The sequence below is a fragment of the Staurois parvus genome, unplaced genomic scaffold (assembly GCF_062004578.1).
Source record: "Staurois parvus isolate SC_StPar_1 unplaced genomic scaffold, SC_StPar_1.0 ptg000237l, whole genome shotgun sequence".
Lineage (NCBI taxonomy): Eukaryota > Metazoa > Chordata > Amphibia > Anura > Ranidae > Staurois > Staurois parvus.
Genome location: NW_028318033.1, coordinates 345236 through 369444, shown reverse-complemented (window position 1 = coordinate 369444; position 24209 = coordinate 345236). Strand labels below are relative to the sequence as shown.

The window sequence follows — 24209 nt, the reverse complement described above, 5'->3', positions numbered from 1 at the left end:
CTGTGCAGACCACAGGGTTCCTCCATACATACTTGTCAAACCTTGTCTTTATGGAGCTGTCTGTGCACCTGAACACAATCATTTGGAGGATTGTCCACGTATTTTGGCCATATAATGCATATACAGTGCCCCATTTTTAGCTTTCAATTGTCCTTGACGTATCCCATGTCAGATTCCTCTGGGTAGCCTCAGACATAAATCTTTGGCTGCCGTAGATAAAAGAATTCCATGTACACACAGCATATTGTATAAATTGTATTATTAATTTTCATTTATTGTAAAGTAACCAAAAACACAAAAGATTAAAATTTAAACGGGAACTTCTTTAATAAGGTCTGTGACAAGCAGGTATTGAGAACAAATGATTGAAGCTTCATATCTCAAAACAAACCATGGCAGCAACATTAAAAAGAAGTTATTGAGCTGGTAAGAGAATGCTGCATTATATATCTTACATTAAATATTGAAAACATACGAAATGTTTCTGCTTAAAAAAATATGGATCATTTCATTAGGTTCCTTTTCCACCTTTAAATGGTTTACATTGCCGCAGTTTGAAAGAGAATGTATTTGGAGGATGAAAAAGAATGAATCATGCCTATTCAGAACTAGTGAACAGTTACTGCTCCCTCAAGTGGTAGCAAAAAAGAAGACAGGCAAGGAGCTCAACATCTATTCATGTCCAACAAACCACAAAAAGGTTATTTTCACTTTTGGCAGAAAAATACATTTCACCTTTTATTCCTCTCATAATAAAATATGCTATTTTAAAGGTCTTTAGTAAAAATTTTATTTGTAAACTGTTACTGTAAGGACAAACAGATATTAACATGCCCTGCAATACCAAAAAAACAAAAAGTTCTGAGCACCGCAGGAGCAAATAGTGATTTTTTGTTTTTCATTTTGTGAGCAATGGAGACACAAAAGGCGTGAAAGCTGAAACCACATTGCATACAGGAGCAGTGGACAATCAGCGCTGCAGTGACATCGAGGTGAGCATTGATGGGTTAAAGGTCACTTTCACCATACAGCGCCGTAGAAAAAGACATATAGTCCAGAGCCCCTGGGACTGCATCATGCCCAATGTACGGTGCCATCCTGGCAATGCAATACTCTGCTTGATCTGGAGGAAGTTCCCGGCGCAGCTCATCTGCAGTGATATAATTCTGTAAAAGAAAAAAATGTAATTATTTGAAGCTGGCTATGTTTGGTTACAGCGCCCTTATGCTCTACATCTGTACCTGTGGGGACAAGGGCAAAGGAGAATGTCATCTCAAGAAACATGGTGGGAGACAAAATGGGTTATATGTATCCAAGGCACTTGTCTTTAAAGCAGAAGTATAGCCGTAACTCTGCTGTAAAATTTAAAAAAAATCTGACAGATTTGCACATTTATAAAGCATAGCCTTTTGCTTTCTAAATGTGAATAGCATTCCACACCAGCTTTGGGATTCTGAAGCCAGGGGAGCACAATTTATTACACAAAGTCACCAGCCATTCACAAAGCTCTTCCTGCTGCCATAAGCAGAGAACACTGTGTCGGGCTCTGCTGGCGCCATACCATGGCCCATATTTCATGACTGGGCCACAAAATGCAGGCCAAGGTGTACATAGCCCTGCACTGTATATGCTGGACAGCCGACAGCAATATCTATTCTTTTTAAAATGAGCTCCTAGTAGTATTACAAACAAATTAAAATCAGCCAAATTCAAACCTTCGGATTCCAGCTGCAATTTTTAGGTACATTTAAGTTTGGCTGGAAGTCAAAGGGAAATACCAACAGTTCTTTGTAGTGACATTATGGGGAATTAACACCAGAAAATAAGAGCAGGAAAATGGCGTGAGTAGGGTGCACCACATTAACAATCACCTGTTTTAGGTCTATCTGTGCCAGCTGCTATTTTAGGGGGACATAGAAACGCAGATAACCATGCCAAATTAACAAAAGGGTACCACCAGTTTTTAATATAGAAAACTGCCACAGATCCCCACCAGATCAGAGCTGGCATATGGGATGCAAACTGTCTGTAGACAGCTCACATGCCTTTCTGCCTGTGCAGTAATTAGACTGCACTAGCAGAGCCTACACAAACACAGGGAAAGCTCCTCTCCCTGGTGATATGCCAAGATGTTAACCCCAGCAAATGCGGGGCTAACAGTCATCCTCATTCTCACCTGAGGGGAGGGGTGGGCAGACAAAGCCAGGGTAGCAGCTGAAGCCATCTTACTCTCTTTGCCACACAGCATAGAAAACAGGGTGGATCACTCCTAATTAACAAAGGGGCTTCCACCCCTTTGTTAATTAAAAACTGCTTTGTTTTTCTAGTGTAGAAGAGATGTCTGTTTATTCCCCTCCATTGACTCTTCAACTGGAATTCCTTGTCCGTGTGTTTATTTAACCTGTGTTGTTTCATGAGCTGTACTTGCATATACTTATTTTATTTCAGGTACTTATATAGTGCTGTCAATTTACGTAAATGGTTTTTCAGTTATCTCTAGGACACCATGTCCACAGAAGACAACCAAGCTGCACCCCAAAATATATTCACTTAACCAACAAAGGGTATTGCCCACATTTTCACTTTCCTGCAGCTACCTTTGGATAACGTGGTACGACACTATACTGCCAATACTGCCACTCTAAAGCTTGAGGACCAAAAGTTCCCTTACGTCAGACCTCATTACTAGACTTGGGAAGCATCTAGGGGGCAGAAAAATGTAAAAAATTGTAATGATCGTTATTCTTTAAAGCAGAATTCCAGTCTAAGGCTGGCCATACTTTATACAATTTTCTTGAGATTTTTAGTTTAGATTTACCAAAAACAATATAATATGAGGTCAAAGCTAATAACACTTTCAATTTTATCCAATTAGGCAGGCCCTTGCACTACACAGTTGAAGGTAAATCTAAGGGAAATTGGGCAGAAATTGGACAGAAAATTGTATAGTGGATGGCCAGCCTAACACTAACTAGTATTAAACAAGTCCCTCCCTTCTGGTACCTATGCTGCTAAACCTGTGTATATAAGATGTGTATACTTACCAGTCCAGTCACATGATCTGCAGCTCCAACTCCACTGTGTCAGTCAGCTACGACTGCAGGGGAGAAGAGGGAGCACTGACAAGGCCTGGGACATGGGAGCTAGGGAGTGAAGTGACGGCTCCTGAAATTCACAGCCATCGTTGAGTGCTCCCTCCTTTCCCCTGTAGCCCAACTCCCTAACAGTAGGGAGCACACGACCGGTCCTGAGCAGACTAAAAATAGGTAAGTACACACATCTTTTTTACACAGTATAGGTAGCCGATGGGGGGAGGGAATATTCAGACTAGTTAGTATTAGGCTGGAATTCTTTATTAAAGCGGTAGTAAACTCCGCTTACATTGCACACGGGAGACACATCTCAGCGGCACAGGTCGAAGCCGGAAATGTTCGCTGAGCTGCACATGCGAGGCCCAGTGTACATGACAGCTGACAGACAGGAGGAAGCATTTATGCAAGGTTCAGTGGACATGACAGCTGACAGACAGGAGGTAGCATTTATGCAAGGTTCAGTGGACATGACAGCTGACAGACAGGAGGAAACATTTATGCAAGGTTCAGTGGACATGACAGCTGACAGACAGGAGGAAGCATTTATGCAAGGTTCAGTGGACATGACAGCTGACAGACAGGAGGAGGCATTTATGCAAGGTTCAGTGTACATGACAGCTGACAGACAGGAGGAAGCATTTATGCAAGGTTCAGTGGACATGACAGCTGACAGACAGGAGGTAGCATTTATGCAAGGTTCAGTGGACATGACAGCTGACAGACAGGAGGTATCATTTATGCAAGGTTCAGTGTACATGACAACTGACAGACAGGAGGTAGCATTTATGCAAGGTTCAGTGTACATGACAGCTGACAGACAGGAGGAAGCATTTATGCAAGGTTCAGTGTACATGACAGCTGACAGACAGGAGGAAGCATTTATGCAAGGTTCAGTGTACATGACAGCTGACAGACAGGAGGAAGCATTTATGCAAGGTTCAGTGTACATGACAGCTGACAGACAGGAGGAAGCATTTATGCAAGGTTCAGTGTACATGACAGCTGACAGACAGGAGGAAACATTTATGCAAGGTTCAGTGTACATGACAGCTGACAGACAGGAGGAAGCATTTATGCAAGGTTCAGTGTACATGACAGCTGACAGACAGGAGGAAGCATTTATGCAAGGTTCAGTGTACATGACAGCTGACAGACAGGAGGAAGCATTTATGCAAGGTTCAGTGTACATGACAGCTGACAGACAGGAGGAAGCATTTATAACAGAAGAGACCTATAGGGACTCTTCTGTCATAAATATCCTGTCTGTCAGTCATTTTTTAAAAAACAACCTTTACAACCACTTTAAAGGATAACTGTCCTTTTTTCTTTTCTTACACTGGTCACAGAAAACTGCATGATTTTCCCATTCACCAAGGTGCCAACCTAATAGAAGGATTTTTATCAGTGCTATGGTCCCCATACAGGGCTAACACTGAGTTGATGTTAAAATGGTTAGTGATAATGTCCTGCATTTTACTTTTTTAGTAAAAAAAAAAAAAAGATATATTAATTAAAATACTGTACAGGTCAGCACAGTGACTTGGCACTTCTGGCTTGCAGCACTAAGGTCAACTGTTCAAAACCCAACCATGACACTACCTGCTTTAGAGTTTGCATGTTGTATTTCTGTGCTTGTGTGGGTTTCCTCTGGGTACTCCGGTTTTCTCGCACACTCCAAGGACCTGTTGGTAGTTTAATTGGCTCCTGTCTAAATTGGCCCTAGTATGTATATGTATGCATGCACGTTAGAGACCTTAGTTTGCAAGCTCCTTGAAGGCAGGGCTTGATATGAATGTACACTATGTAAATTGCTGCGTAAATTGTTGGCGCTATATAAATATTTGTAGTAGATATACTACAATGCAGTAGAGAATTAGTGAATGCGCATATATCTGTCACTCTAATATCAGTGCTACCTGCCTCCTCACATGACTAGTTGGTCTCAGTGCCACGAAGAATGATCAGCTGCTCCAAGTTCTTCCTTCTTCCCATGTGCATACTAGTTAAAATCTTCCCTTCAATAGCCCAGTGACTGACAGGTACAGTAATTTACATACAATTTCATAGACACTACAGAGAAAGACAGAAACTACAGACACAAACTTATACAACGTAATCCATGCAGACATGAAACCTTTTACCATACAACAAACATGCATCTAATTCTTTAGATCTACATTTTTTGGCTGCAGACAGTAATTTGTTACAGTGTATAATGGCATAGAGGTGACCATACACATACCTTATCACCAGCCAGGACTTTAAAAGAAGCCATAACTTGGTCTGCGGTGTCTGTGTCTGCAGTTTCCCGAGACATGAAATCGATGAAGGCTTGAAATGTTACCACTCCTAGTCTGTTAGGATCTACAATACTCATAATGCGGGCAAATTCTGCTTCACCCTACAAAGCAAACATAGTAGAATGTAAGTATTCTAATGTAACAATACCTCCCCCTGCAGACAGTTTATGGTAATACACCTCTATGACAGTGTTTGGACCATCTGACAGCTTCACATGACTATTGATTAGATTACATTAGAAAAACATGGATAGTCTGGTCAAATGAGAACTTGTTGCTCAGCACATGATTCCTTACTATCTCAACATCATATTGCATATTTTTTGACACATTTCTGCTAGCTGACCCTGCCAAATGCTACAGCAATGTTCCCAATTTTGACAATTACTGGCAGTAATCTGGCTAGGGTTCAGTGCTGCTCATTATCACACAGGAAAATGTTCAAATGTGTTGGATTTTTACCTACTTTGTTAATGATTTAGTTCCCATAAATTAAAGTGATATTAAATCCTCAGGTTTTTAAGCACTTTCAGCAGTTTGTATAATCACATAGTATTGGGATTCTTTATCTTTTAATCCTTGCCTATGATCCTGTTTAATTTGGTGCATCATCACTGCCCCAGGTTTTCTAGTTTCAGGGTGGCTCCCTTCTCCTGCAGCATCCTATGAAACCACCATGACCTGTGACAGACTACTGACTGCACTGTCCATTGTTAACTCATTCCTGTGAAGACAGGACGTTCAGGGAAGCAGCACTGAAAATTTTGATCTGCAAGCGCTGGGGCAAGAATGCTTCCTTTATTGTGCTCAGCATGTTAAACTAAAAATACTGGAGGGTTTAATACTACTTTAACCTGTCGCCCTTGGACAGCTTTCTCTTTGCACAGTTATTTTTTACTTCACTTACTGAATGAGGTGAAATTGTGCTGACTTCATTCACTCATACTCAAGACAAAAAAATCTGCATGATTTCTCAGTCATTGTTTGACATTTTTCACATACATGTTAAGATTACTTAGAATCTCTAAACTATTTATATCTATCTATCTTCACTTCGGCTCTGAAAGATTTTACCACCTTTATGACCAGAGCATTTTTTGCTATTCAGCATCACGCTGAACTGGTAATTGTGCGGTCATGCAACACTGAACCTGCATGAAATTTATATAATTTTTTCACACAAAATAGAGCTTTCTTTTGGTGGTATTTGATCACCACTGGGTTTTTTTATTATGTAAAAGGAAAAAAAGACTGAAAACTCTGAAAAAAAAACCAATACATTTTCTGTTATAAACATACGATAAAAAGAAAAACAAATGATTTTAGGCCATTGTCTTTAGTATATTGATTGGTTTATGTGAAAGTTATAGCATCTACAAAATGATGGTACATATACTAAATCTGTGGTAGGCGGTCCACAAGTAGATATATACAGGGCTTTTTTCTGCGGGAACAAGGGGAAACGCAGTTCTGGCACTTCCAGCATTGAATGTATGTAAGGGGATCTATTGTTGAGGGAGGAGCCCATTGTTGCTGGGGGGGGGGGTCTATTGTTGCTGGTGGGAGATTTACTGTTGAGGGAGGGGTCCCTGCTGGAAGGTCTAATAATGCTGGCTATTAGAAGATTTATAGTTGCTGGCAGGGGGTCTATTGTTCCTTGGGGTTGATTTGTTGTTGCTGGAGGGGGGGGGGGGGAGGTTTGATGCAGGGGGTCTGTTCTTGCTGGGGCAATCTACTGTTGTTGGGGGGGTCAATTGTTGCTGGGGAGATCTATTGTTGCAGGCTGCAGTAGATCTACAGTGGGGAAAATAATGATTTGATCCCCTGCAGATTTTGCAATTTTGCCCACTTACAAAGAAATGAAGGGACTATATTTTTTATCATAGGAGACAGAATATCAACCAAAAATCTAGAAAAAACACATGAAACAAATGTTATAACTTGAGTTGCAGTTCAGTGAGTAAAATAAGTATTTGATCCCCTACCAACCAACAATAACTCTGGCTCCCACAAATTGGCTATGTGCTCATTTGGTACATAGATAAGTCCTGTCAATTTAAGCAGGTGCTCCTAACTCCACTCGTTATGTGTATAAAAGACCTGTCCACAGAATCTCTGGGCAAGACCAAAGAGTTGTCATAGGACATCAGGGACAAGATTGTAGACCTGCACAAGGCTGGAATGAGCTAAAAGAGCATTAGCAAGAAGCATGGAGAGAAGGACAACTATTGGAGTAATTATTTGTAAATGGAAGAAATACAAATCAACCATCAACTGCCATCAGTCCGGAGCTCCATGCAAAATTTCCCCTCATAGGGTAAGGACGATCATGAAAAATGTGAGGGATCAGCCCAGAACTACACAGAAGGAGTTTGTGAATGATCTTGTCAGTTGGTGCCACAGTCGTCAAACATACCATTGGTAACACAATACGCTGCCATGGATTGAAATCCTTCACTGCAGTACCCACAAGGTTCCCCTCCTCAAGAGAAAGCACATGTACAGGCCGTCTGAAGTTTACCAATGAACATCTAACTGATTCAGAGAAGGATTGGGAGAAAGTGCTGTGGTCAGATGAGACCAAAATTGAACTCTGGCATTAACTCAAATCTGCGTGTTTGGAGGCAGAAAAATGCTGACCTTAAGAACACCATCCCTACAGTCAAGCACGGAGGTAGAAACATTATAGTTTGAGGCAGTTTCTCTGCTAAAGGTACAGCCAACTTTGCTGCATTGAGGGGCCAATGGACGGGGCCATGTATAGTAAAATCTTGGATGAGAATTAGATTCTTCCCTTAGCTGGAACACTGAAGATGGGTCGTGGATGAGTTTTCCGGCATGACAATGACCTAAAACATACCGCCAAGGCAACAAATGAGTGGCTCAAGAAGCACATTAGGGTCATGGAGTGGCCTAGCCAGTCTCCAGACCTTAATCCTATAGAAAATGTATAGAGGGAGCAGAAACTTCAAGTTGCCAAGCGACAGCCACAAAACCTTAAGGATTTAGAGAAGATCTGTAAAGAAGAGTGGACCAAAATCCCTCCTGATATGTGTGCAAACCTGGTAACCAACTACAAGAAATGTCTTACTTCTGTACTTGCCAACAAGGGTTTCTCCACCAAGTACTAAGTCATGTTTTTCTTGGGGATCAAATACTTATTTTATTCACTGAACTGCAACACAATTTATAACATTTGTATCATGTATTTTCTGGATTTGTGGTTGATATTCTGTCCTAATCAGTTAAAATACACCTATGATAAAAATTAAAGACCCTTAATTTCCTTCATTTCTTTACAAAATCTGCAGGGGATCAAATCATTATTTTCCCCACCATATTTTACTTTTTTTGTTGTTATCATTAACAAATTCCATACAAAATTACTTAACAGCACAAAATGTTACTTTGTTCTCTTTTCTATAAAAGAGGTGGTATGAAAGGATGGTGCTTGGAGATTGGTAGGGGGCAGAGACAAGGGTGACTCACAAATTGGAGTACCTGCACCTATTTGAGAAAAAAAGCCCTGGATATATATACAGTCATGACCAAAAATATTGTCACCCCTGCATTTTTGTCAGATAATGCACTACTTTGCCCAGAAAATTGTTGCAAATACAAATATTTAGCGCTGGAGAGTGCTGAACTGGCCAGCAATTATCCAGATTTCAATCCCATAGAGCACCTGTGGAGAGATCTCAAAACAGCAGTTGGGAAAAGGAACCCTTCTAATCTGAGAGACCTGGAGAAGTTGGCGAAAGAAGAGTGGTCCAAAATTCCAGTAGAGAGGTGGAAGAAACTCAATGATGGTGACAGAAAGTGATTGATTTCAGTTATTTTTTCCAAGGGGTATGCTATCAAATATTAAAATGAGGTTGCCAATTTTGTCCACTCTATTTTTGGGTTTTTGCATGGAATGTGTCAGATTTGGCTTTTTGTTTCTCCACTTTTTTGTGTCATACGAAAACAAACTAAGGAAATAAACATGGGAATGCCTAAACATTTGTAATTGCAACAATTTTCTGTGCAAAGTGGTGCATTATCTGACAGAAATGCAGGGGTGCCAATATATTTGGCCGTATATATATCATTTTTTTTTCCTACACTTACTAATTTTTTTTTTTTCATTTAACTTTACTGCTATCACATGTCCCCTTATGATAGCTTTGACACTGTACTGTTTATTGAGCCATCAGGACTCTATTCGACCTCTAATATCTTCCCTGCCCTTGAAAGCATTTGATCAAACATAGATCATGTTTAACCCCTTCACGCCTAAGGGTAAAACAAATCTTAACGCCTAAACACAATCTTGCAACTTAGACATGTGTTAATAAAACCGTACATATCACAACTACTTTGTACATCCAGGTGGATATACCTTTCTTTTTTTCAGGACAAATCGGGCTTTCATTTGGTGGTAAATGGTAATGGATATATCCTGATTTTTTTTTTTTTATTATCAAAAGGAAAACTGGCCCAAAATAGTAAAAAAAAATAAAAATGTTTTTAATTTAGCGGTGTGTTTGTTACTACCATAACCTACCACCAAAGAACAACCCAAAATAAATTTTCCAGCTCTTGATGATTGCAGCGGTACCATATAAGTGTATATTATTTGTTGTTTGTACCCACAATAGAGCCCAGAAACAATAGTGCACATTTTGGTTTTGTTTTTTTTTTACCTAAAACACACTGATACCAATTTAAAAACAAAACAAGAAAAAAAATCCTGACCTTTGACCCTGACCCAATCACTAACCCTGGCACTGAACTAGATCAAACCTTGATCTAGGTATTTTTTAGTTTATCTTTTAATATATTTTTATCTTTTTTTTTTTTTTAATTTAAACAAACAGTTTTTTTTCCCTCTATGCAAGGAGAGAGAGATACAATGTATCTCTCTTCTCCATTCATAGAGAAAGAAAAAAAAACAAGGGGGGGGGGGGCTGTACAGTGACTAATCACTGTGATAAGCAATCAAAGGCTATCACAGCGATCATGTGACCCAGAATCGGGAGTACTGAGTCCCAATCGTTAGAACGGGACACAAAGCTCTCACTCACACCCCAGTCTTTGTGCAGTACAAAAGGCAGGTATGCCAATACAGGGCCCCACGGAAAAAAGCCCAGTTCTGTGAGGACTTATATTTGTGTTAAGTTGGTGTGAAGGGTTTAATCAAAGGATTCCCTGGATATAATGGCCAGGGAAAGACAGCACTGAAATTAGCAGTGACTAAATCCATCTCGCTCCTGGCTTAATTCATCACAGAGAAGATAGGAGAACAGATGTTCCTTCATCTCATCTGTGCGTACCCGAACCAACTGCTTACTGTGGTCCCACGCTCCCTTGCGGTACACGAAAGCCCGGGAATGGCTACAGGCGGGCAGGAGGGCTCCACAATGCTGTAAGAGTGATTGTCGCCTGGATCACTGTTACATGAAAGCCTGTCGCCGGTTCTAAAAACTATACCAGGGCCATGGTTTCAGAGAGTTAAAACCTTCTGCACTTATTTGGACAAGAAATTCATACTCACATAACCTGTCAAAACTGATTACTTTACCAAAATCTTGAATCTAATGGAAAATCAGTAATATATTGTTTTTTTTGGACTCAAAACACTTCTGGATGTATATTTAACAGACCAAAAAGGAGCTAGTAAGAATATTAAATATTAGGCCCCTTTCATACAGGTGGACTCTGCCAGCAGATCCACCCGCTCAGCAGGGAATCTGTCTGCTGATTCCCGCTGAGCAAACAGATGACAAATCCATGTCCCTTCCACTTATGCAGAGCAGACACGGACACAGCCTGCTTTCCTTTATGGATGGTTGGATGTAAACGGACCATCTGTCCATTTACATTGGACTGTCATGCGATCCAATCCGCTAGACAGATGGGGATGAGATCCCTATCCGTCTGTTTTTAGTGGATCGGATGCATGTTGGGGTGGACACATGTTCGTTTACACCTGCCGCTCCATAGAGGGCAAGCAATAGATGGTCTGACCGGGTTCACCAGAAAAAGACAGGCAGACCCGATCGGTCCACCCTTGTGAACGGGGCCCTTAGGGTTTACATATATTTTAGGGACAAGATTTATGTCAGCCTGAACCACCTTCAGGGGTCATCTCTCCTGTACAAAAAATCAGGAGCTTTTATAAAGGATCCTTTTACCCAGAGAGGGCATAATTTTTTGCTATAGAGTATTTATGTTTCTACAGCATCACACAATGCAAGCAGGTATTTTACATTACCATGTTGTAACCCATGGAGATAAGGCAGGCTCGGAAATCATCACTGTCCAGCATACCAGTCTTCTTCTGCAGGAGGATCAGTGGTGGAGAGGAGAGAACAGAAATGGGCAGTAAAGAACAGAAAGAGGACAGTAAGAAAAGTAAAGCAGCAGTAGGAGGTTTATAAAGTTTGTGTTAGGAAAAAATTAAACAAAGAAGAAATAGGTTAATAGATGTATCACGGAAGCAAAGGTTTGGAAGGTATTTAAAAGAAAATGTTGAGTAGATTAAAGGAGAAAAGTAGAGTAGGCAAGAGAAAAGTATTCAATATCAAAGAAATAAGGAAAAAAAGAAATTATTCCTTCTCAGTATGATCTACAAAAACATTCGTTCGCAATGCCTGGGAAACCAAGAGTCATGTTAAAATGAAATACCCGGCTCAAATTATCAACTCTAATTTTCAGTACCTGAGGGTCGTTGCCAATATCGTAACCCAAGCTGATGAGGCAGGCCTTAAATTCCTCTGGGCCAAGTGTGCCGGTGTGATCCTTGTTACAGCAAGTGAGAGTTCAGGTGTCCAGAACATGCCATGCCAGGTGTGGGTGACAGGGTGAAAGCAATAGAGGGTTGGTTTGTGAATAAAGGGCCATGCAGCAGATGAAGCAGGAAAGGACATGCATGGGATGGAGGGAACAAAAAGAACATCGTTAGAATTAATATTTGTGACAAGGATGTATTTAACAGTGGATGATTTAGAGTTTGTGCACATAGAAGACCCCCACAATCCCAAGTTAAACATTGCTGTTTCACTAAACAGAGATCTTCACTTACAGATGGAATTGGTAACGTTCCTAAAATAACCAACAGGCAAATGCTTGTGTGTCTCATGTATGTACAAATGTGGACAAATTTGTTGGTACCCTTCCATGAACATAGAAGAACCCACAATCTTCCCTAAAATAACATGAATCTGGTACAAAGCAAATAACATCCATCACGGTTTATTAAATTTGCAATTAAAATCAGACTTTGCTTTTGATTTGTGATTTAACTGAAAATGAAAAAAAATGGCATGGACAAAAACGATAGGACCCTTAACCTGATATTTTATTGCACAAACTTCAGGGGCAATCATTGCAAACAAGCAATTTCCATAGTTCTCAATTAACCTGCCAATAGTCAATTTGGTTCACTCCTGTTGAGCAACCTGCTCCAACTGTCCCAGATTTGAAGGGTGCCTTCTCCAGATGCAAGTTTCAGCTCTTTCTATAGATATTCAATAGGATTTAGATAAGGACTAAAAGAAACCCACCACAGAACAGTCCACTGTTTTGTTCTTAGATATTCGTAGGCACTTTTAGCTGTATGTAGGTCATTATTCTGTTGGAGGACCCATGACCTGCAACTCAACTGCACTGCACCCTGCCCAGATTCAAGGCACCCTATGCCAGATGCGGCGACCTACAAGCCCAGGAGCGTAAACTGTGCCAGCAGTTATTTGGCCCTGCCAAAAAAGCTCATTTGAACTGAAATTAATTGAATTAAGAGGGAGAGTGAGGGAAGAGAAAGGGACATTTTTTACGAAGTGCCTATTGAAAAACCTGGCCCTGGTGACTACTTTTTAATTTAAATAGGCTGATGGGCTAGTTACAAGACTGAAGACGTGTGATACTAATTATAGAAAACAGTTTAAATTATCACTATGATACAATTTATTATAATCTTTTCAAGGGGTACCAATAAATCCATCCAGGTCATTTCAGAATATCTTTCTACAAAAAGCAATTTGTCTCTTCTCACATGTTCTTTGCTTTACCCTATGACATACCATAAGGCATGCAGGTATACATGCGACAACTGCTTTTAATTTCATCAGTTGTCAAGAGAAATGAAGCATTGTGTCAATGAGCTGCAAAAGATACCAACAAATTTATCCCTGGCTGTAAAGCTGGCCATATACTAATCAATATTCGGCTGGTCCAGCAGGCTGAAAAAACAAAACAAAAAAAATGTCATGTATGGCCAGCTTAAATGGCTGAAAATGAACTACCTGTGTCGCCCCTAGCAACAAATCGGCTTTATCTGAATAATCAAGGCGGGTGTGAATAATTGAAAAGAACACTCTGACTGGCTGGTGGGGACAAGAGTCTCACACTATCACTGCTAGGTAAGGGAAACACAGGTATGAGCAATCCATTCTCCTCCTCCTCCCTCTATCCTCCCCACAACACGAAGCATTATCTCTATCCTTGTTATAGGAAAGCATTTTTAATTTACAAACTGGCTAAATACAAGAAAGAACAAGAAAAAGTGTTTTAAATAATGGAATTCAATGCAGACAAAAAACATTGTACTAAACTATTCTCTTTTTAATCTTTGTTGATGCAACTATATAATAGATCTCAGTGGAGAAAAATGGTTCAGACTGAACAACTAAGGGGTTCATTTACTAAAGGCAAATAGACTGTGCACTTTGCAAGTGCAGTGGTCTCAGAGCTTAGTAAATGAGGTAAAGCTTCCCTTTGCCAAGAATACCCAATCACATGCAAGGAAAATAAAAAAAACAGCATGTTTGCTTGTACATGATTGGATGATGGAAGTCAGCAGAGCTTCTGCTCATTTACGAAGCTCTGGAGCAACTGCACTAGCAGAGTACAACTGCACTTTGTAAAGTGCAAAGTCTAATTGCCTTTAGTATTTCCGGTTAGGTTTGGCTTTACACATTTAGTAGCGTTATTTGCATGCTTGCCTTTTAGAATAGACAAGATATGTTTTACGAGAAGCCAAAATGAACCAAAATGTGCATATACAGTACGTATGTGTGTGTATAAACCTATAGATGCGCTATTTCATCACTGTAATTGTTGTTTTGCCATTTTTGGTAGATAACTTTTTTTTCTTTCATTTTTTATTATCGTATACTTTTTCTATTTAATTTTTTATGTTGTATATCCTTAATTTTATATGTCTTCTTCTTGGGCATTCAGATTCGGTCTGGAGGAGACAGTCAGCCCGGAGTGAAGATTAAGAGATTGTGTTGATGGTGTAGTGAGGGGGAGGCAGCTCTTCCCTCTGGCTGTGCCCTTTGGCTCCAGCCTATCTGCAGCTTTTGGCCGGCAGGGGTGTGGGTTCAGCTCTTTTGCCAGTATGGTGGCAGCTTTGTGACAGCTCACATGACGATGCAGCTGAATACTGAATATAGAAATATGAACTTCCAATCCGGTACTGTACTAAGGCATTATGGTGTGCACCTACTATGGCAAGAATGCATACTGTGACAAATCCAGTGGGGCTGAATCTTATGTGTAACAACCTGAGTCATTGTAATTAAGTGTTCTTGCATGGCAAGACCACTTACTGTTATCTCACATATATATTCTTATTATTATAGCCAAATTTACCACCCTAACTCCTCCTACAGTTTTTACACTACATAGACAGTAATATACCAAAACGTGCGGATTGCTCCTGATTGGTGTGCTATTACTTTGCGAAACGTTTTCGCAAATGGTTCACGAAATATCGGCGTTTTTGTGGTGAAATTGGTCCCATAGGAACGAATGGCGAAATGTTCAAAACTAGAGTGGGAGCTGAAAAATCAGGACATGATTTCTAAACTGCCATCACTCCCTCATTTTCAAGCCCACCTACACAAATCTTATATCAAAACGTGGAGGCAAGAACACTTCACACAATTTCCCCAGAAATTGTCGCTTTTCTAGTTATGAATGTTGCCCACGTTTTCTCCATTCATAGAGAGTGGCAGATGCATTTAAATCATTTTGTGGATTAAGTCTATTACTTTTTTTTTTTATAATGTGTTTTTGTATAGTGCATCATTATTATTGTTACTACCGTTACCTTTTTCGCCAGTCTATAGTCCTAAGTACAGCCCCCTATTCACATAAAGGGAGGCAAGCATGCATGTAAGCAGGTCAGCTCTAGCAGACCTGCATCTACTACATCCCGCTGTTGGTGCTAAAGAGGTCTTCTTATCATATATCCAATCTCTGAGGGTGCGAAGAGACTCAGAACCTAGGATATGATGATATGCCTATGATTTTCATTCTTAGTGAGTATTCAAATAAGCTTTTTACATTTTAATGGTATCACAAGGTGTTGCACTATACCATTAGACTCTCCTCTTTTCTTTGTGTTATATATAAAAAAAAAAAAAATTAAAAGTCAGCAGCTACAAATACTTTACCTTCTGACTTTTAGTAATACAGACACTTACCAGCCCAGGGTTCCAGTGCTGTCATCACCGGGCTAGTTCTTTGCTGGTCTTTGAGTACCCTGATGCCGCCATCTTTCTTGTGGGAAGCCAGGTGTGACTTCTTGGTGTTTCACAGCTGGCTTCCCACTGTGCATGTGTGGTGAGCTTTCTCAGTGGTCTTGCAGCCTATTTGGACATGTGGCGTGTCACAGGAGACTGCAGTGTGTGGGGGGATTTGGGCAAGCAGAGAGGAAGTGGGTGTGAGTACCTGTCAGAAAGAAGTACCCACTCCCAGAAAAAAGAAAAATTCACAATGACCGGGTCAGGGGGATAGTAGGATCGCGATGTAGGATGAGCAGAACAAAATTATAGGAGAATACCTCTATTTGTCTCCCTTAACACTTGAGCACTAACAGTGTGTTTATTTTCATGCAAAGTGAGGACCTGCCTAAACTTTCCATTCAAATTATATCCAATTGAAAGGATCCTCATGCTACACAGCTGTTGGTACACTTTTATTAGCTATATCGTATTAATATTCAGTTACTAACAGTACAAGAACTTAAAATGTATTTAAACTGGAAAATATTTAATATATTGCAGCTTGTAAATCCTTGAATGGGGTGGCTGCTTTAGTTTTCGGTTTATAGGTTTTTGTTCCTTTTTTTTTTCCAGCTGGTGGTTTGGCCAGTAACACACTTACTCTTTTAGGGTGGCAATGGAGACACCCTTGGAAAGCAGAATTTGTCCGGACAGGGTAGTGTTAGACTGACTAGTAGATTTTGATGGACTCTACAAAAGTGACTATGAAATTAAAGCCAAACTTCAGCTTACACTTTAAAAGCAGTTACAGAAACAGTTTTTTCCTTTTTGTGATAAAGGGATTACAAAAATGACTAAAAGCTGACCATGGTAAGTACCCCTGTTAGTGATAAATGCTTTGTCTCAACGCTCTAACTGCCACCTCTGCTAGACAGCATGGTCTGTTAAAGAAAGTTAAAACATTACAGACTTAATGGCTGGATCATCAGGGTAAAATAAAGGAAAAAAAATCTAAAAAAAAAAACTAATGCAGTCACCACATTTAAAGATTGGTAAGCTGGAATATATTAATTGTTAGCATTTGAGTTTAGATACGCTTTAAATACAGGTAAGAGTATTCCCTATTTAGAAATGGCATTAAATTGTATAAACAGCGGATGGTGTAGTAGCAGAAGCAGAGCAGTGCTGTTTACATAAAAACATGCATGTTTATTGTTCATAGTAATTTATCGTATTTCATGCATAATTACTGTGATCTACATATATCAGTGCTCTTTACATTAGTGCATGCACGCTTCTCCCGCACAGCCATATTCTAGAAACTACAATCTTTACATTCAGACATAAAAGATCAATATATTTAATGTATTAGTTCATCCATACATATAGTCACACGATTACATAATTCACTGATATTTACCGTCAATCTTTCTGTATGATACATCCTTACACTAAACCACACTGCTTGTCACCCTTCATTTATAGTGATGTTGGGTGGTTCCAAACTAAAATTTTTTCCAAAAACTATAGGTTTTCAAAATATAGAGGAATCAAAATTCACTCAGTTTAGCAGGGACCAGCTAAATTTCAATCTGTGTGTGTGGCCATGCCTGTTCGACAGAAGCGGATCATTAGATCGACTGCTGTTGAATGGCCTTGTTAGAATAATTTTTTTTTTTCAATCAGCCAGCTGCTGACCAGCAGATTTTGAGAGTGGAGAGTTCTACTGTCAAACTACAAAGTCCTAGTGGGGAAGATTCCTCCATCCACCTCGCGTGAATGGAAGAATCTGTTTTCTTTGTTCATTCAGCTCACTAGCTGAAAGAATAAAAAAAAATCCTCTATGGCCAGCTTAAGGGCTCGTTCACACTTGACTGTTTTTCCAACTCTTGCCAAACGCCCCTATAGTGTTTTACAAGCATTGGTCCTGCGTTTGCGGTCCTGCGTTTGCAGAGCGTTTTTAACGCTCCGCAAACGCCGCATGTGCAGTTTAGCGGAAGTTGCTAGGCGTTTGCCAAGCGTTAAAAACGCCCCACAAATGCCTATAATGAAGTTTGAATGGTGTTAACGCTCCGCAAACGCCCCGCAACCGCCGGCAGTGCATTTGCGGAGTGGCACCATAGACTTGAATAGGAAGCTTCAACTCCTCCTGACTGGACCAGTGGCGTCCGTTTTGCTGCGATGTGACGCAACACGACACTAACGCTCCTGTTTGAACCAGGTGCTGCAATGTGCAGAATTTTCCCAGGCGTTTGGGAAACGGTAAAAACGCTTCCCAAACGCCTGTCTGCCGCTTGCTAACAAGGCTAGTGTGAACGTAGCCTTAGGGTGAGGATAGGGAAGGGTTAGATTCTCTATTAATTTTCTTTTGTTGTCTGTGTGCCAGATTGTGGGACACCTAGACTCCTGCAATGCCATAGAGATTCAATTTAAAGGTTAAGTGTACTGTATAGCTATCCTTTAATTTATTACTCTTCCCCCAGCCCCCAATGCCATCCATTAGGCATCCCAACAGTGGATGGCTTCTACAAATGAATGATGAGGACGATTCCAGGCATATGTAAAAGTAATTGCCTGGCCAGAAGAGTTTGCACTGCTGGAAGTATGTATAAGACTTTGCAGGGGTGCTGTAACTTAAAAAAAATACACCAGACACATGGATACAGAGTCTAGACACATTCAGCTTACCCTGTCAAAGTGGTTGAAGGAATTCCTAAACTCGTTCATCTGTTCTTGGCTGATGCCTTTGGCATCTCGGGTAAGGATCTGGTTTTCTATCTCATTGATAGTCCTGGCGATAGTGGTAAGGAGCTGCTCCCATCCTACGCGGATGTGCTGTAACAATCAAAACAAGTTATACTGTAAGAAATGTGCTATATAAGTGGTTTTAAAAACTATAAAGACTATGAAAAGAAAAATTACCACAGGTACCAAGGGGTAGAAAGGTCAGTTACAACAGTCTTATCATGTTGGCCAAAAGACTACCTCTAATGGGAATAGTCAAACGAAGTCCGGACACAAACAGAAAATGAAAGTTTTGGCAGCTCCATTGCTTGTTAGATATTCATCAACCATTAATATTCCATAGCATAAAGCTAACAGCTAAATATAAGGCTGAAATACATATATGTGAATTATTTACTTGCCAAATTTCAATTCTGTTCAACAACAGCTTTTGAAGATGAAAAGGAAAAACCCCCCACAAAGACTTCATAATTAACTGCAGTGAGTAAAGTTACACTTACCTCCATTGTATAGTTAGTGTGCTTGTTGTCAAATATAAGTGCTTCCTGAATCTGTTGGTGATCACCCTCTAACTGGTCAATCTTTGGTTTGTAGTTCACAATACTTTTCTCGTATTGCCGCAAATTGTTCAGTTGGTCTTCTAGAGTTCCATGCATTTCTATAGAAATGCGGCCAATCTCCTGCAGAGAACAGGTTATAACGCAGCATAAATAAAGTAGAATATGATTTTTCTATAAGCCAACATATAGATTTCAGGACCTGCCAGGTAAAGGCAGAAGCCCCAGTATTTAGAATAAAAACATTTAATACATAATTTACTGCAGGGTTTAACTGAAGAGCTGAAAATCTTTACACCCAAGTAGTCCTATACAGAATACGGTGTATGGATAAAGCTTGTACATTATTCTCTAGTAGGATATTTTAAATATTAATTCTTCCCCTTCTAATCACATACAGCAACTCCCTCCTCATTGACCTACCTCACTATCCCCCCCTTTCAGTCTCTCATAAATGCTGCTGCCAGACTCATCCACCTTACCAACCGCACAATGTCTTCAGCCCCCCCTTTGTCAATCCCTCCACTGTTTTCCAATCAACCATAAAATAAACACAAAACATTAACAGCAGCTTACAAAGCCATTCACAACCCTGCCCCTTGCTACATCGCTAATCTTGTCTTGAAATATAAAAAAAATGGTCCTCTTTGCTCCTCCCAAGACACCCTGCTTTGCTCCCTTGTCACCTCCTCCCATGTTCACTTTCAGGACTTCACCAGATCTCCTGTCCTCTGGAACTCCGTACCCTAATCTTCTACTTTGTCCACATTTAGGTAATCCCGAAAATCTCATTTGTTCAGGGAAGCCTAACCTGCCTCTAGCCAACAACTGAATTTTACTTTCTTGAACACATCATCCCCACTCAGTTACTACCTTTTGTATCACTTGCCCTTCCCTTTAGATTGTAAGCTCTAATGAGCAAGGCCCCCCTAACACTCCTTTATTGCAACAACGAAGGCTACAAATGTAGACATAGATGTCCCATTTTACCTGCATCTTTGTTTGTATCCATGGTCCAATGACATTGGCTTGTGCTGCAAACTGCTTTCTCAGCCTTTCATTTTGCTGCTGTCGTGCATGTTCCTCCATTAAGGCATGATCCCTGCGAGGCACTAGCTGTCTGACCTGCATAAAACACACCAGGTAATGATTTAGCAAAACTGTATTCTTCACAACAACAGCACTGTGTACTGCTGCTTTCAGTGCTGAATTTAAATTAAAAGGTGATGTGCAGTTAAAATTTCCATACTTTTTCCAATCTGTGACTGATAGGTTTGGAACCCACTGGCTCAAAATGGCATACAGGTAACTGTCATTTTCAGAAGGAAATATTATTCTTCACATAGCCTATCCTTTCTTAGGCCCCTATCACATGGAGTGGAGCCCGCTCAGATCAGCAGGGGACAGAAAGACTCCTCCGAGCTCATGGGCAGCTGTGTGTAAACGGACCCCACTGTCCATTTACATCGGGCTACCTCTGATCCAGTCCACCATTACAAAAAAAGAATGCAGCACTTTTCCTTTTTTTTTTAATTGGACCTGATCAGACCCAAAGGCTGCTGGGTGTAAACAGGCACAAGTTTGTTTACATCCACCTGTCCATAGGACTTTCTAATTAGGTCCACCTGAAAAACGGACAGGCAGAACCGCTTGGAATGGAGAGAAGAATAAAGCAACCGAATGCATGTACTCCTACACTGGACAGTGGACTTCACAATGTTAATATCCCCACATGAGTAAGAAAAGAATGCAAGCCTTGCTGCCCTCAACGGACCAGGGAAATCCAAAGAGAACTGTATATAAGAAACAAAGCGAGGGTGCAAGGGCCTAGTGCATTACCTTTAAAAAAATGAGATTAATAGTAAAATACTCACAAGAGAAATAAAATCAAATGGAAAGCATGTCACAAAGGATGCAATGTGGTCCAAAACCCCTGAAGGTGGTCTGGTGGGGGACTGTAGACCTCTGGATAGCTGGTGGCTGACGCGTTTTAGGGCTCTGAGGAAGAGGTACAACCTCAAAACGCATCAGCCACCAGCTATCCAGAGGTCTACATTCCACCACCAGACCACCTTTAGGGGTTTTGGACCACATTGCATCCTTTGTGACATGCTTTCCATTTGATTTTATTTCTTTTGTGAGTATTTAACTATTTATAATAAATCTCATTTTTAAAAGGTAATGCACTAGGCCCGTGCACCCTTTCTTTGTTTCTTATATACAGACCTGATTGAATGCCCATGTGAAAGGGGCCTAATTTCTGAACAGGCTCATCATATCCTACTATAAAGTAATAACCTGAGGAAGCTCTAGGACAAATATACAGCTCTAGGTGCCCTAGATGTAAGAGCTTTCTGCAGGTGTCACACCAAGAGGGTTAATTAATAAACCTATAAAATGTTAACCAACAATTTACCTTCATCTATATGTCAAGAAGCTTCTGCATTACCCAACATTGCGGAATGTATATATTTTTCAAGTATGGCTACAGCGGGGGAAGTATTACATTTCTGTCATTTTTTTCCTCTCTTTGATCCCACTAGAGAGATTTTTAAGTTCCTGTCTCAATGACACCCATATAAGGAATTGGGGTTTGGTTGGCACGGGTTGAAAAAGCAAAGACAGCAATAAATTAATTGTTGCAAATTCGAACAATTCCTCGTGGGCACACAGGCAGCATTAAAACCTCTGCCTTCACTATTTGAAACAAAATAAAAAGCTTTGGCTGAAGTTATGATTTAAAAAAAAAATCTAAATGGCTGTTTTGTTAGAAATTTACTCCCATAACTGTTTTATGCATTTTCCGGTTTAAAACAAAAACGCAGCTGTGAAGAGCCAGACAACGTGCAACTGCTGGATCACAATCTTATGCCCATGTGATTGCTTTCAAAATGGAACTCCCAACACGCATTGCATCAGTGTTCATGGGTTGGTAAAGAGTCTTTCTTCACCATTTGATCCCTAAATCTGCATTCATTCAAAATGTCATCATTGTTAATACAGCATTGACATGACACCAAAACACAATAATGTTTTTATTTCAATGCATTGCTCAAGCCTTGCAAAGTTTTTTTTATCAGGTGTTATGACCCAGTCAAAAGAAATAACTCACGTGGTCCCATTTATTGTTGATTTCTAGAGGTGTGATAGTGCTGTAGGGGTTGGTTCCAGACATGTTGACATGATAGGTCTGAGCAATCTTTGAGACCTCATTATGTATTCCGAGGATTGCTTGTCTCTCCTTGTCAGCCTCTGGCAATGTCGCTTTGAATTGTTCATGTGCTGTGCTCAGTCCCTAGAACAAGATGCATTCATTTATATTACATTCTATCATGGTCTGTCATTACCAGTTCATAAGGTTCATGAAAGTGGAATCACCAGTTATTTGTTTATTCTACATCACTGACAGTCCATTTGATGGGGATGGGGAGAACATTAAAGCTGAACTCTTTTATTGAATGGCTACATTAGTCCAGCTTAGACCAATGTAAATACACATATCTCATATTTGAGTGACTGCTGTGGAAGCTGCAAATCATTGTAGATGTTGGCGCTACTACAGTCATAGCAGCAATTTTCTGGGTCATTTATGCTGAGCGGCTTCTCTTCTGCATATTAACTGAAGGGGGTTTGTTCATTTGGCACTGCCACCATTCTTACAATGCCTTGTATTTTTTTCAGTGATTACAAGGCATTCTCTGATTGGAGGAAGTGGAGACTGTGGCATCACCACCCACCTCATCTGTTCAGAGAACATCTTGCATTCATTAAAAAGATACAAGTCAATCTGTGAATGGTGGTGGCTCAAAGTGGGTGAGCCCCTATAGTTACTATGCAGAAGGGAAATGGCTTGCACAGATATCAGAGGATCAGAGCTATCACCATAGTAGCAGCAGCTACTACAGTGATTTTCAGCTTCTAAGGCAACGAATTAAGATGATATAGACATACTAACATTGGTCGAAGCTGAACCAATATAACTACACAAAAAAAAAAAAAATCAAACCTAGAGTTCATTTGGTTGTGCAATGGCTGCTGAATGTGGAGTTGACTGGAATCTCCATTGGGTAAAGCTCACTACAATAATATGGGAGAAATGCAAAACATTTGCATAAAATGTATCTTGCCTGTAACAAAGCAAAACTCCAATTTCAGTACTGAGTGGGACTTATCTTTAAAGTGATACTAACAGCTAAATTTTTGGAAGTTTCAAATAAAAAGAGCTGCTTTGGCTAATAATAATGCACAGAAAGGTCTCCTCTACTCTTCTTCTCACAGTCCCCCTTCAAAGCTATCTGCTTCTCCCTCCTCTGGGTGGCTCCTTAGCAAGCCAGGTGCTAAGAAGGCACCTGTGCATGCTTGCTTTCTAGCTGGACTGTGTGTCCATTGACAAACACAGCGTTGGTAAGCAAAACCCATGATCCCTTCTCATAGGGGTTTTTGAATGACAGCAGCGGGAGCCTATGACTCCACTGCCCCCAGTTTCAGAGGGCAGGGAGTGAGGGGAGACAGCGCTTTACTTTAAAGTGATCTTTTATTTAATAAAAAAGATGTTATACCTGCCTGCTCTGTGCAACAATATTGCAGGGAGCAGTCACTTTCCTCCTTTATGGCAATCCTGCACTGGCGCTGCATGTGCTAAGGGGGCACATGTGTGGGTGTGCTCCACAGCCAGGCTGTGTGCATCCATAGACACAAACAATGCTGGCAAGCTACACCCCCTTGCTCCTTTCTCACAGGAGTTTGACTGACAGCAACAGGAGCCTATGGCTCCCAGGGCCTTCAGTGTGTTTTCTGAGACCAGGAAGAGAGGAGAGCGGGGCTGCAACTGGGTTAGCACAGTAGTCATGGGAGGGGTCAGATATTATGAGCAGCCCCTGCAAGGTAGCACTACAGGAGCTTGAGACCACATATCTGAAAACAGTTTTGGAAAAGCATACTCCATATGGGAAGCTGAAGATCTCACCACTGAATTGCCTAAGAAGTATATGAAGTACAGATTCAGCCCAGCATTGCCCATTA

General features: G+C 40.5%; 1 protein-coding gene across 6 annotated transcripts in view; it reads right to left on the bottom strand.

The window, feature by feature from the left end:
- Positions 1-302: 302 nt before the first annotated feature.
- The window catches only part of LOC149460002 (alpha-actinin-1), a 177472-nt gene continuing 153565 nt past the window's right edge, over positions 303-24209 (bottom strand). For 2 of the 6 annotated variants that reach the window (XM_089680206.1, XM_089680203.1), the window contains exons 15-22: positions 22300-22482; positions 20178-20312; positions 19131-19310; positions 18574-18720; positions 12095-12175; positions 11649-11714; positions 5335-5493; positions 303-1166 (exon numbers count right to left, since the gene is read on the bottom strand). In XM_089680206.1, coding sequence (XP_089536332.1) covers positions 1008-1166; positions 5335-5493; positions 11649-11714; positions 12095-12175; positions 18574-18720; positions 19131-19310; positions 20178-20312; positions 22300-22482 — 1110 coding nt within the window. In that variant the 3' untranslated portion in view covers positions 303-1007. The remainder of the gene's footprint in view (positions 1167-5334; positions 5494-11648; positions 11715-12094; positions 12176-18573; positions 18721-19130; positions 19311-20177; positions 20313-22299; positions 22483-24209) is intronic. The other 4 variants (XM_089680204.1, XM_089680207.1, XM_089680205.1 and 1 more) reach the window with 2 other exon arrangements.